Below are 13,639 nucleotides of genomic sequence, written 5' to 3'. Positions count from 1 at the left end.
TATCTTTTAAAAAATAGAACTTAATCGTATGAAATTTGTTGCATTAAATATATAAGCATGAATAGAATAATATATGTTGTATAAAATGATCAAGGTCAAAGTAATATATAAAAAATGTTGCACTAAATGAACATGAATAAATTATATATTATATGTCACATTAAATAGCCATAAGTAAAATAATATATGAAAATGTTTGACCGTGAGAATATTTGACTAAATTAGTAGAATATGAAACGCATTGCCATGAAATTTTGTCTTTAAAAAAAACTTGATTGTATGAAATTTATTGCATTAAATAAGCATGAATAGAATAATATATGAGGCGTTAAATGACCAAAATTAAAATAATATGTGAGCATGTTACACTAAATCAGCATGAATAGAGTATTATATGTATGGAAACCATTGCATGGAAATATTTGACTAAAATAGTATACGAAATGCGTCAGCAATTATGCAATTTTTGTCTTTCAAAAAAATTATTTTATAAAATACTCTTAATTTAAGTTAGATTTTATTTTCAATGACTTTTTTTATACTCATGATATCAACTACGTGACTTTTAAAATGGAGAAAAATTATTCCTATTTGAAGAAAAAAAAACCGTAGAAGTGAAGTATTTCATTAATTAATGTGAGAGGTGATTTAAAAGATGAAATTTATTTTTCTAAATAAGATTAAAAATAAATAAATTTAATTAACATTTTTAATTATAAAAATATGTTTTTTTAAAATTATATTCAAGTCGAGAGGCAGAGTATTAAATGACCAAAAGTAAAATAAGTTGAATTATAAATTCCCGTCCAACCATTCTTCCTACTGAGAGGCAAAGCTAGCTAGACTATTTTAGTTGAGGTGATCAAACAAAAAAATATTATTAAAAAATATTTATAAAATTTTATATGTTGAATAATAATCACTTTATAAATTTAGAAGTCTTATAATAATTTAATATGTAGAGTCACATTTAATACAATTTTATATGTAGAGCTTGCCATTGATAATGGTTTCTTGAAAAATAGTCATGCTTAAGTAAAAAAAATAATTATTGTGATTGATAAAACACTTTTTAAAAATATTTAATATAATTGCATATTTAAAATAGAGTTTATCCTCATATCTTATAGACTCTAAGTGAAATAATAGATAAGGACACTTAAATTTTATTTTTTTAATCATGTTATTTGTGTGAATTATTAATTAATTTTGTCGATGACTAATTTACATTAAGGAACCTAGTTGATCACCTTTAATGTGATGTTTTCTTTCAATTATATTTTTTTTTCATTTTCAAGACTCAAATTCAAGATTATACTCAAGGGGACTCAGAGGCTAGTTCAACTTATACGAGCATTTGAACACATAGTTTAATTGAAAAAAGATATGTTTGATTGCATTAAGCAAACAATATGATTTTAACAAATCTTAATGAATCGCAATTTTCATTCAGTTGACATCACCCTACAAATTACAAGTATGCAAATATTTATGTATAAGATCATATCTGAAAGAAAAAAGATATACACATTATATATATATATATATATATATATATATATATATATATAATTTTTTGAGGTAATTTTATTTTTTAAAAATTCTCTTCATTATCTTTTTTCTTTCTATTTTTCTTTTCCTTTCTCATCATATCATATATTTTTGTTCTTTATTAATATACTAACTTTTTATATATAATTTGAGTTGTTGTTTGTGTTTCTTATCTTGTTAAAAAAATACTTTTAAGTTATTATAATAGGTCCATTATATGTTAATATGTCACACTTACTTGAAATTCATTTAACATAAATTTATAAATATAACATATTAAAAAAATTAAATATTTTTTACTTTTTACTTGCATGTCATACTTTTATTTGAATAAGATGAGACATAAAATGAGAAAATAATTTCAACCCATTTATAAAAATAATTAGATTTTTTTTGCTATATAACTATAAATATTTTTATTTTTTAGGTGGACGGTCGCATCTATGGACTATGTCCTGGACCGACCCTGACTTAAAATTTGAAATTGGTTTAGTTGAAAAAAATCTCATCTCAATTAAGATGAAGAAATTATTTTTGAAATTTTCTTTATATAACTCATTATATTTTCAATGATCATTTTCATATTGGTAATATCAATTATACACCACTTTTAAAATGTAGAGGAATTATTTTAAATTGAAATAAATTTTCATAAAATTAAAGTCTTCCACCAATTAGGGTGAATGGTAGTTTAAGAAATCAACTTTGTTTTTTAAATAATATTAAAAATTAAGTAACATTATTAATTAACATAAATGAATTATTTTTAATTATACTCAAGTTGAGAGGAAGTATCAAATGTTCAAGAGTTCTCATGAGTAAATAATATAAAGAGATAATTGTTCACATGAAAATTGATAGATTGGAGTCAAAAGGAGAAAGAGTTAGATAGATAAGACATGAAGACAGAAAGAATTTGATAAGTATAATAACTAAAGTAATGGATTAAGAAACAATAAATAAGAGAAGAAAATGAGACCGATCAAAAAGGATATGGTATAATCATTCAAAATAATGTATATATTAAAACCGTAGCATGAAAATATTTGACCGAATAGTTTAGAAAGGATGTTACCATGCAACTTGAGTCTTTTTAAAGAAATTTAATTCCATAATTTAATAGCTCTACTACCGATATACACACCGTTTCCTTTTACATCTAAAAGTCCTAGCTACATTTATTATCCAAACAAAAGTTCGAGTTACGTTAGGTGGCCATGAATGAAATAACACATAATACATTAGTTACTATTTATACACACACATACATATATATATATATATATATATATATATATATATATATATATTTGAGAAAATGCTTTTAGTTCTTATACATTTTAAAATCTTGGGTTTTAGTTAATGTATTTTATCCTTTAATATTTTGATCTTTAAAAAAAAACATTGTCTTTAGTTCCCTAGTAGTCATGTAAAAAATAATGTGAATCATGCCTATCCAAAGGATTAAAACATTTATTTTCAAAATTTGATGACTAAAATGTTGAAGGATGAAGTACATGTAAACTAATTAAAACTAAGAATTTTATAAAATATAAAAACTATTTTTTTTCCCGATATATAATGTCATAACATCCTAAATCTCAAGTGTGATCAAACATCAAAAATTCCATCATGGCCAAAACAACTCATATAGCAGTATTCACAATCCCCGTTTTTACCCACCAAGCCTCCATCATCGAGTTATGCAAAAGACTCCATCTCCATCACCACTTCCATATCACATGCATCTTCCCCACCATCAATTCACCAATTCTCTCCACCACCATGTTACTCAAATCTCTTCCTTCCACCGCCATTAGCCACATTTTTCTTCCTCCGGTGAACGAACAAGACCTACCCCATCAAGACGTTTCCCCACAAACCAAAGTCCAACTCGCAGTGTCTCAATCCATGCAATCTTTTCGCGACACTTTGGCTTCGCTTCGTGCAAGTTCAACCACGCCACCACTCGCTGCTTTGGTTGTTGATGCTTTTGCAAATGAAGCGCTAGAAATAGCGAAGGAGTTCGACCTAGCGTCGTATGTGTACATCGTTACTTCTGCCATGACGCTCTCGCTATTGTTGCATTTGCCAACGTTGCATGAAGAAGTTGCATGCGAATACAAGGATTGCGTAGAGGGTATTCGAATTCCGGGTTGCGTCTCTATTCAAGGTCGTGATCTCCCAGATGATTTTCAAGACCGATCTAGCTTTGCTTATGAGTTGATTCTTCAGCGTAGCAAGAGGTTTGATCTTGCTTGTGGGTTCTTAGTTAATAGCTTCTGTGAAATGGAGGAGAATGTTGTGACAGCCTTTCATGAAGATGGTAAAGGTAATTAACAACAATAATCACTACATAAATCTGATCAAAATTTAGTGATAAAAAATGTTTTTTCATTATTAACACAGTACAATATGTTTTTTCTCCCGATTTTTGTTTCTAGTCTCATATATTATTTTTAGTTCCTCATAAATTATTTTGTTTTGTTTTTATTTGACGTTAATTTTAATTCTTAAGTAATGACGTGAACAACATAATTTGTGTAATTTTTTTAAAAATTTCCAGTGTATTTTACTTGTTACAAATTTCTGAGAAATGTTTATTTTTGTAACATTATGGTGGTTTCAGAAATTTTGGTGTTTAGAATTTTGATTTTTTTAACATTTTCGGTGATTTTAGTCTGTCAAAATATTTGCAGTAGTTAAAAACCACTAAAAACTTTTTAAAAAATTCACACAAAATTTACTTGTCACGTGATCATCTAACAATTAAAATTAATATCAAAGACTAAAAACAGAAAAGAACAATTTATGAGTGATTAAAAAAAAGACTAAAAACAGAATAGAACAATTTATGAGTGATTGAAAACAAGATAGACCAATTTATGAGGGACTAAAAATGTGAAAGAAAATATGTGGGACTAAAAACAAGATAAAATGAGGAACACAGACCTATTTTATCGTTAGTACAAGATCACAATAACTCTAGTGATATTTTTTTAAATTAAATATAAATTGTTTTTTCACAGATTTTATTTTTTTTCTTGCAGTGAATGTTCCTATTTACCTTGTTGGGCCAGTCATTCAAACTGGGCCAAGTAGTGAGTCGAATGGAAACTCAGAATGTTTGAGCTGGTTAGAAAACCAAATGCCTAACTCAGTTTTGTATGTCTCCTTTGGAAGTGTATGTGCTCTCACTCAACAACAGATTAATGAGCTTGCTTTGGGGTTAGAGTTGAGTGGTAAAAAATTCTTATGGGTATTTAGAGCACCTAGTGATGTTGATGTTAAAAATGATGACCCTTTAAAGTTTTTGCCACATGGGTTCTTGGAGAGGACCAAAGAGCAAGGGTTGGTTATTACTTCTTGGGCACCTCAAACCCAAATCCTTAGTCACACTTCCACTGGTGGATTTGTGACCCATTGTGGTTGGAATTCAACAGTTGAGAGCATTGTTGCTGGTGTGCCAATGATAACTTGGCCATTGTGTGCTGAGCAAAGAATGAATGCTGCTTTGGTAACTGAGGGACTCAGAGTGGGGTTAAGGCCCAAATTTAGAGAGAATGATGGCATAGTGGAAAAAGAAGAAACTGCTAAGGTGGTTAAAAATTTGTTGGGTGATGAAGGAAAAGGGATTCGCCAAAGAATTGGAAAGCTCAAAGATGCTGCTGCTGATGCTTTGAAAGAACATGGGCGCTCTACAAGCGCACTTTTCCAATTTGTCACTCAATTGGAAAACTGAATTTCAAGATAGCAGCCATTCAAGTAGATTGATTGGCTTTCTTTAATAGAAGTAGAATAAAAAGCTAGGAAGCATCATCAAAAGAAAAATATTGGTTGAATTGAAGTGGCATAATGTAATGTTTTAATTCTGTATGAATAAGTTGGATAAATAAAAATGCAGTGATGTGATGGTCGAAAGAATTTTAAAAGTTAAACTAAATAATAGATGCACTTTTTTCTGGAACATGACAGCAGTGTCGTCTAGCACAACCATCTTAACTAATACAAGATTTTTTTAAAAAAAAATTATGTGATCGTGATTTCGACTGCAACATCAAAATATTTGGAGTGTTTGTAACCACAAAGAGTTGGTTACCACGCCAATGTATCTCAGAATGACACATCTATCTCACATGTGTGATAATGCGCTTCTTTTCACTAAGGCTAAATCTTCCCAAGCTGGGATGATAGCTGTGCTGAAATATATATTTTAGGAAGCTTCTGGTATGAAAGTTTAATATGGCTAAATCTGAAGCATTTTGATAAAATGAACACCAGACTTGCATCTTGGAAACATAAGCTTCTGAACAAAGCATTGAGAATTACATTTGCCATTTCTGTCTTATCATCAATCCCTATTAATTATATGGAGTTTTTTGGCTTTTAAAAAAATGTTTGTGACAGGTTTGGTAGGATAACAAGGGAATTTATCTGGCAGGTTGGGTGTTCATGCAGCAAGGGAAGCCAACATTTTCCCCCAGACAAACTCATGTAGGACATGCAGAACAAAACTAACAAATTGTGGATTTTCAAATTGCAAGTCATAAATTACAGTAAGCAAGATTGGTTTTTGGAATGTACTACAATTCCGGAGGTATTCAAATATTTAAAGCGAGAACAAGGCTACATGATGCCTATTTTTACCGAATAGGCAGAGGAAAGGTGCCTTTTTAGAATGAAATGTGGCAGCACAAGTAGTGCAGGCCAATGAACCAAATTCAGAATACAAAAAAAGTGCCTAAATTGTAAAGCACATAGGTGAAACAGCTTTAGACCTCCTGCATGTGGCAAACTCGATAGCATAAAATGGGAAATATTATCACAGTCCATCCAAAAAGCAACGACAGTATTTGCTTCAAATCCCACGCTGAGCAAGCCATATTTTAGTTGTATCCACTCCTCCTACTGCCACGCAACTTGCATAGTCAATTATGTGCATATTTGGAAGGAAAATTTAGATGGGTTTCATTCATTCGACAAGGGCAAGATCATGGCTCTTAAGACAGAAAATTCGGGAGGTCCAACTAGAATCTTAAAGCAGGACTTGGAAGTTGGAGTCCTTTGAAAACATCAAGTATAGGTCCAAGTAGAATCTTAAATTCTATGACTTAGATGATTTGGTCTGTGAAAAGCTTGGAGCTATGATGATGCATGGATATTTTTATCTGACTCCTTGAGGCAAAAGTAGTTTTCTCAATCGTATGTTAATATAAAAATTAATACCAAAAATAAAATTATATATCATTCTATGTAAAGGAGGAAATTTTATCTATATACTTCCTAGCCTGATTGTGAACCCAAAAACAAACGTCTTAGGTGGTTTTTCTAAGTCAAAACCATTACAACCAAAATGAAACTAAGTCCTAAATGATTTCCCAAAGCACATATTAAAACCCAGTGTTTCCTCCCTTCGTCGCTTACTTTTATATCATAAACTGCTTCAACTGCTAATCTTCTATTTTCAGCAACTCTACACCCGGTAGGTCCAAGGGTTCTTTCAGAAACTTGAATAGAGCATTTATCCTTGCCAATGCATTGCTGCAAAGACAAGAAGAAAGTGTAAACAAAAAAAGCTATTAGGCATTTCTTTATCACTCTTTTAGGCACCATTTTACCAAATGGATATAGAAGAAATTAAATGGCATGACACATTACCGCTTTAATGAGCGATAAAGCCTCAGAAGATTCACAATTGCCCTGTTGAAAAGATCCGCATTCACCCTTTGATGAACTGAAGCTAGGAAATTTAATTTCGGAGATGACTTGATTTTTATTGCATGCTAATTCCAATGTATGCCCTTCATAAGCATTTGCACAAACTTTCCCAAAAGTTGCCGTGAGAAATTTGACATCAAAGGGGTGGCGTCCCATTTCCTCAAACAAGACCAATGTGTTTTGATCATCATCACGAAGAAATGAGCGTGGAACATGGTACCTTGTTATAATACAACAAAATATAAAATGTTGAGTTTTTATACCATAATAACACAATTCTAAAATTGATTAATTAGTTGAAGAAATTGATTTGATTACCATCTTTGAGAAGGTTGTGCACACATTGACAAAAGCACTTGTTGGAAGTATATGCACCACGATAATCACATTTTGGAGAGCAACCATTCACATCAGCTGCGAGGTAGCTTGACCAGTACCTACCAACGCTCTTACCATTTACCCAAGCATAACCCTTTCCTAATCCACTCAAATCAACCACAACAGGATCATCTCCAATGGGACTTTTGAATGTGGTCTAAGAAAAAACAAATTAATCATATCAATTGGTAGTTAATTAATTTGATCTCAGAAATTGTTGATGCAAATTAATTTGAATAACGTAAAGCAATAATTTGAAATTTTTCCTTGTACCAACAAATATTCTTTCCGTTGGAATACCATCTGTATACCATGTTTTAAGGCTGTTCTCATAGTTGTAATGCATGTCATAATCCCCGTGCTGTCCAACTTTATAACTCCATTTTTTTTTGCTGAGATCTTTGACTATCTCATCATCATAATCATAATCACCAACTGCTGCTACCAACTGAACGGGACCAAGAACACCCACCTCGATGTTGTCAAAGAAAGGACCATAGTTCTGAGTAAATATAAAAACTTCATACCCCATTGTCCAGAGGCTCTTCGCTATGCGAAGGTATGGGGGAGGGATGTTGTACGCAATCTTACCCTTGCATATGCAAAGAGGCTGTTTCCGGATTCGAACCCATGACCAACAAGTCACCAAGGCACAACTTTACCGCTGCACCAGTTCTGAGTAAATATATGGAAGCAAAATTAGCTTATAGAATCAAAATTAGCTACCTGTGAGGAAAAAGAATCGGTGGAATTTAGAATCAGTGTGATCTATAATAAGGGTCAAGATATTTTACTGTAAAAACATACCAACATGTTTTCCATTAACAAATACATGGAGTACATGCCCACTGGTGTGCACTCTTAGCCTATATTCTTTGGACCAACTAGGGTCATCTCCTTTGATGTCAATGCTGGGGAAATTTAATTTTCTCATGAAAGTTAGTAGGTATGCCAATTGATGCACCACGATACAAAATTTGAATTAATTAAAAAGGACATGATGCATAGAATATTACTTGGTGATGTACCATAAGTAAGCACTAGTATCATTTGTGACAACCTTTTGATTCAAGAGTTTTGGAGCAATTCAGGTCAATGATGCCCCTAATTAGTCCATCTTTCATTTGCACAAATGGCTCTTGCCTCCATTACTATCTCAATGTATATTCTTCGTCTTCATTGTCCTTCTTGACCATTATAGTTGTCTGAGTGTTGACCTAATTTGAAATTATGTAAATTATATTAACTAGTGTTAGTAACATTTTATGTCTAAAGTTGATTGGTCATGTAATAAAAGAAAAGGAAAATGTGAGGATTATTCTCATCACCTTGGCAGTGTTATAAGCTTCGAAAGAACAATTTGAAAGGATAGAAATAGACCAGGCAGGAATGGTGTGTTCATTGTTTCGGAAATTAATTGTAGCATCCCTTGTTTGATGTACATTTCCAATGAAGCAAACTGATTTTCCATCATAAGTGTACACTGTAGGCTATAAAAATAATATTGTTTGCATTACTAAATAATTCAAATTAATATATATAAAGACAAAGAGATAATTGAGACATAAACTTACCGTAACCATGTGTCATAATATGTGTTTTGCGAGGAACCTTGAGTTAAGATATTTTCTTTTGACTTTAGAAGGTTATAAAGTTGTCTAAGATGTTCCCACCTCTTTGGTTGATTTAAATTACCTTTAAAAAAAACATGTACTGAAAATAAATAGAGTAATCTTGAAATTAAGAAGAAGAAAAATTCTATACAAGAAGCAGGTGGTTACTAGCACAATATTAATGGATCAGCCATGGTTGTTAAACTCGCGATTCTACGTAGAATCGTGGAGGTTCCGTAAACTCGACTCGTAGAATCGAATCGTAAACTCGTAAGAGTTTACTCAAAAGGGCAGCAACAGAACCCACTACCCAAAAGGCAGCAACAAAACCCACTACCCACCCTTGATGAAGCCAGAATTTCAATTAACAGATAATTTGTCCATGTTCGGAGGACCACCTTAGCATTGCCAGAATTCAACACTAAGCATCGTTTCAAACTTTCAATTAACAGAGATTTCAATTAACAAATACTCCCTTAATTTAGCAATAGAACTCAAAACTCAACACTACAATGAAGCTAACAATAGCCTTGCTAGAATTTCAATTAACAGATACTTCCTTAATAAGCATCATTTCAAACTTTCAATTAACAGAGATGAATTAACAAAGAAGCTTTGAGAAAGAAAACACCTTAGCGTCGTGGAGCAAAGCTTGGAGCTAGGTCAGGAAATGAGGGCTTTTGATGAGTGCAGGCTTTTAAGTTTCAAACAATGACGAGGACCACCACGACGCGATTAGCTCAGCAGTCCAGCACTGCAGCACGACAACTATGACGACAATCACGACGACGTGAGTAGCTCAACGAGAGTCACTTTGGGGGATTAGTAGCTTGAACAAGGTAGAGTGAGTGAGTAGAAAGAGTCGCGAGAGTCATTTTCGAGGGTTGTTGTACGACGCCGTTTCGGGTTTTCATAAACTCGTGGACTCGGAGCAGACTCGCGAGTCTACCCAAACTCGTCCGAGTCTATGTAAAATCGGACGAGTCTACTCCGATTTCGATTCTACTTCCGATTTAACTCGCCAACCCTTAGTAGAATCGTAAAATCGTAAGATTTTACGATTTAAATCGAGAGTTTAACAACCATGGGATCAGCGCATAAAATTTTATTCAATAATAAGAATGTTAAGAGTGCATTAAAAAATACGTTAATCAAATAAGAATATATTTTACCATATTCAACCAAAGGAGGGTCATAGTCAAGTAGTGATATATGAGCCTCCCCATTTCGTCCAAATACTGGAAAGAACAAATAAAATGTCCAACATTAATAACAATATATATAATATTGTTAAAATCAAATATTATGTATATATTCAAGCAAAATAATCACCTTATATTAATTTTGAAATGTTCCACCAAATTGGAAAAACATTGCGCGCAGTTGCATAAGCAACATCTTCAGCGGTTTTATGAGGATTTTGCGTGCCCCAATTCTTATACCTAAATGGGAAAACATAAAATTTAGATTGAAATTTGAGAATTTTATTTGTATACAATTAATAATAAGTTAATAGCAAACAAATTGTCAAAGTTTTCAAATAACGAGGCATGGCATCATTAATAACACTATAGAACTTTGTTAGGTTCACTCATAAAATATGTCAACATTAAATTCAAAAATTAATTAAAAAAATAATAATAAATATTGGAAATGGAACTAACCAACCAGTTCAATTCTCAGCCCATATCTTAGGTTTGTGGTTGTTGTTAGGTTGGAATTGATCACAATAATAACCGTTACACTGTCAATTTCTAATTTTGAGAAGAAAAAAAAAACAACTGATTAGTTAGTCACCCAAACACAAAGCAATAAATGATAAAAAAAACTAAATGTGTAGTTTTTTTTTACTATTGGACGTGTAAAATAATATTAAATAATCATATTTATATACCAATAATACTATTTCATGATAATTTTTCGCAACAGTTATCTAAAAAAATATAAGCATAAAATAAGATATGTAATATGAATATATGATCGAGAGAAAAAAGAATATTAAAAAATGTAAAAAATATTAATTAAATAATATTATTTTTTATATGTTGCTTGTATCTATTTCTCCATCATCATGAATTGAGGAGCATTGTTTTGTTGACTCGTGATCCAAGACACATTAGTTTCAAAAGAGTAAATTAAATGAATGCATCATTTGAGATATTAATTGTGTTTCATTGTCACTGTATGCATGCATAACATTTTCATACTCATTTTTTTTTTTATCATTTTTGTGTATGCAATAAATATAAAGTAGATGAATTAGAGTGAGTTATAATAAATTACAAATATATAGTTAATTAGGAAAAGTTTGGAAAAACTAAAACTTAAGCTACAATAATGGGTCCTCTTGTATGGCAATAACTTCTCATCCTCCATCATGCCCATTGTCTTAGTGGTGAAGGTTTTCATCTCCTCTTGTAATCAAGTGGAGATTAATTTAGGAAAATAGGTGGAAAAGAACTTTAAACATGTCAAAATACAAAAAGAAAAACTTATTTCCAAAAAATAAATAAAAGACTTACCATAAATGCACGATTATACATCCTAAATTTCATGTTTTGAATATTATGCAACCAAATTGGGAGTCCCCTGATATAAGAAATATAGAAAATTATTTATTTGAATTTAATAAATTTATTCTTTCTTTCTTCTTTTTTTTATCTGTCTTTTAATAATAAATTTGTTTTATTCTAATAAATAGTCATGTGATTTTCTTTTTTACTCCTTATACTGGCCATGATCCTCGAAATTCATGTGGCAAACTATCTGACACTCCAAGACACATGTCAGCCCCGGCACTGGAGCACGAACATCATGTCCTTAGCAGTTGGGCTCTCAATTGATAGGTTGTCCCTAACCACTTTAATATTTGAATATATTGCAACCTCCTAATCATGTGGTAGATATTCAATTATCTATAAACTATACATTATCTACTAGCTATTATCTACAAGTCGATAATTATCTGTAAGAGTTGTTACATCATCGTAACAGCCCCTGCAAACAAGGACCCACAACTCTCATTTCACTATATAAGTACCAAGCTCCATCTCACTCTTTTCATACTCTCACACTCTCTTAACTCACGTACTTATTTGAGCGTCGAAGTCTTTTGTTTTACAGGTCATTTCTCTTGTCCTCTTAACAAAGGGAACTCTCAATCCTACGTTCGAGATCTTGGATCCCACTTTGGCCACGTCCACCTTGACATGGAACAACTGTGAATTTTGGTAAGTACATTTGGCGCCCACCGTGGGGCCACGGTAAAACATACCCCATAGCCTCTCTCTTTCACCCATGGTTAGCACGCGGTCTAGCCTTAGATGCGAGACCTTTTTCGAAGGTTCCAATCCTCCCCCAACAACCATGCCAGATATTGATACTCTCTAACATCTCCATACCAACATTGTGGAGATGGAGTGACACCATGGGGATGAGCTTAGAAAGCTGAAGGCTGACTGCAACTAGCTGAAGGCTCATACGAAACACCCTCACGGCGATGAGCACTTTGCTTACACAATGCATGAGTGTAATCAAGGGAAATCACACCCCGACACACAATCAACACCTAGATGGATCCTAGTCTCTCCCACATATGTCATCCTGAAGGGTAGACTATTAGGCGACACCCATTTGTCGACCACATCATGGAAGTTGACATACCCCTAGGTTGAAAACCACTCAACATAGAGCAGTATGATGGAACCACTGATCCGTATGAACATTTGGACATTTTCCTAACCCAAGTGAATCTATACACCAATGATGATGCAATCTTGTGTCGTGTCTTCTTAACCCAGGTGCGAGCCTTACACACCCCTGATGACCAATCACACTACAATCCTTGAGGAGGCCTTCAACACAGAGGTATCTATAAAATTACCTCTGCCACTTCCTCCCAGCTCGGGATTAGACATGACCAAATACTATAGATACCATCATAGTTACAGTCACAACGCAGAAGATTATTGGGCCCTGAAAGATAAAATAGAAGAACTCATACAAGCTAGGTATCTAACCCAGTTCGTGAAGAGGTCGAACAATCATACAGTTGGAGCAAGACCCGGAGGACACTAAGGGGATCACCACAGAAACCACGATGTTGACAGAAGAAGAGACATAGAAGAAGATTGAGGAAGACAGAGACACCACCAGCAAAGATGCAAGCGACAACCTCCGCAAGAACAAGAAAATGAGCCCACCCAGTTAGCCCTGTAAACGCCACATCCATGTCATTCAAGACATCGACATCAACTGTGTTGACCTACCATCCTCACAAAGTCTCCCTCTTATCCAAGGTTATCAAACTCAAGAGTTTACATAGACTCGTGAGAGTTCCATAAACTCAACTCGTAGACTCGTAAGAGTTCACTTCATAT

At 32.8% G+C, this 13,639-nt stretch overlaps 2 protein-coding genes across 2 annotated transcripts; one reads left to right on the top strand and one right to left on the bottom strand.

The window, feature by feature from the left end:
• The first annotated feature begins 3,169 nt into the window (after positions 1 to 3,169).
• Positions 3,170 to 5,520, top strand: LOC114399823 (hydroquinone glucosyltransferase-like). Its single transcript, XM_028362042.1, has 2 exons — positions 3,170 to 3,883; positions 4,602 to 5,520. Exons 1-2 carry the CDS (start codon positions 3,184 to 3,186, stop codon positions 5,291 to 5,293), a joined length of 1,392 nt encoding a protein of 463 aa, XP_028217843.1. The 5' UTR covers positions 3,170 to 3,183; the 3' UTR covers positions 5,294 to 5,520.
• Positions 5,521 to 6,879: 1,359 nt separating this feature from the next.
• On the bottom strand, positions 6,880 to 8,179 carry LOC114398786 (beta-galactosidase-like). The gene is made up of 4 exons (XM_028360931.1): positions 7,925 to 8,179; positions 7,626 to 7,804; positions 7,210 to 7,489; positions 6,880 to 7,092 (listed from the first exon to the last, which is right to left on the bottom strand). The coding sequence occupies exons 1-4, from the start codon at positions 8,177 to 8,179 to the stop codon at positions 6,880 to 6,882; spliced, it is 927 nt and encodes a 308-aa protein (XP_028216732.1).
• Positions 8,180 to 13,639: the final 5,460 nt, after the last annotated feature.

This window comes from Glycine soja, chromosome 19, assembly GCF_004193775.1.
Source record: "Glycine soja cultivar W05 chromosome 19, ASM419377v2, whole genome shotgun sequence".
NCBI classification, from domain to species: Eukaryota; Viridiplantae; Streptophyta; class Magnoliopsida; order Fabales; family Fabaceae; genus Glycine; species Glycine soja.
This window is presented reverse-complemented; position numbering and strand designations above follow the sequence as displayed.

Bases quoted from the DNA above. Each gene is read 5' to 3' on its own strand.
- LOC114399823 (XM_028362042.1), top strand. From the start codon at position 3,184: ATGGCCAAAACAACTCATATAGCAGTATTCACAATCCCCGTTTTTACC. The intron at 3,884-4,601 runs GTAATTAACAAC...TTTTTCTTGCAG, and splicing joins CTTTCATGAAGATGGTAAAG to TGAATGTTCCTATTTACCTT.
- LOC114398786 (XM_028360931.1), bottom strand. From the start codon at position 8,179: ATGGGGTATGAAGTTTTTATATTTACTCAGAACTATGGTCCTTTCTTT. The intron at 7,805-7,924 runs GTTGGTACAAGG...GTTTTTTCTTAG, and splicing joins TTCCAACGGAAAGAATATTT to ACCACATTCAAAAGTCCCAT. The intron at 7,490-7,625 runs GTGCTTTTGTCA...TATTATAACAAG, and splicing joins GGTGCATATACTTCCAACAA to GTACCATGTTCCACGCTCAT.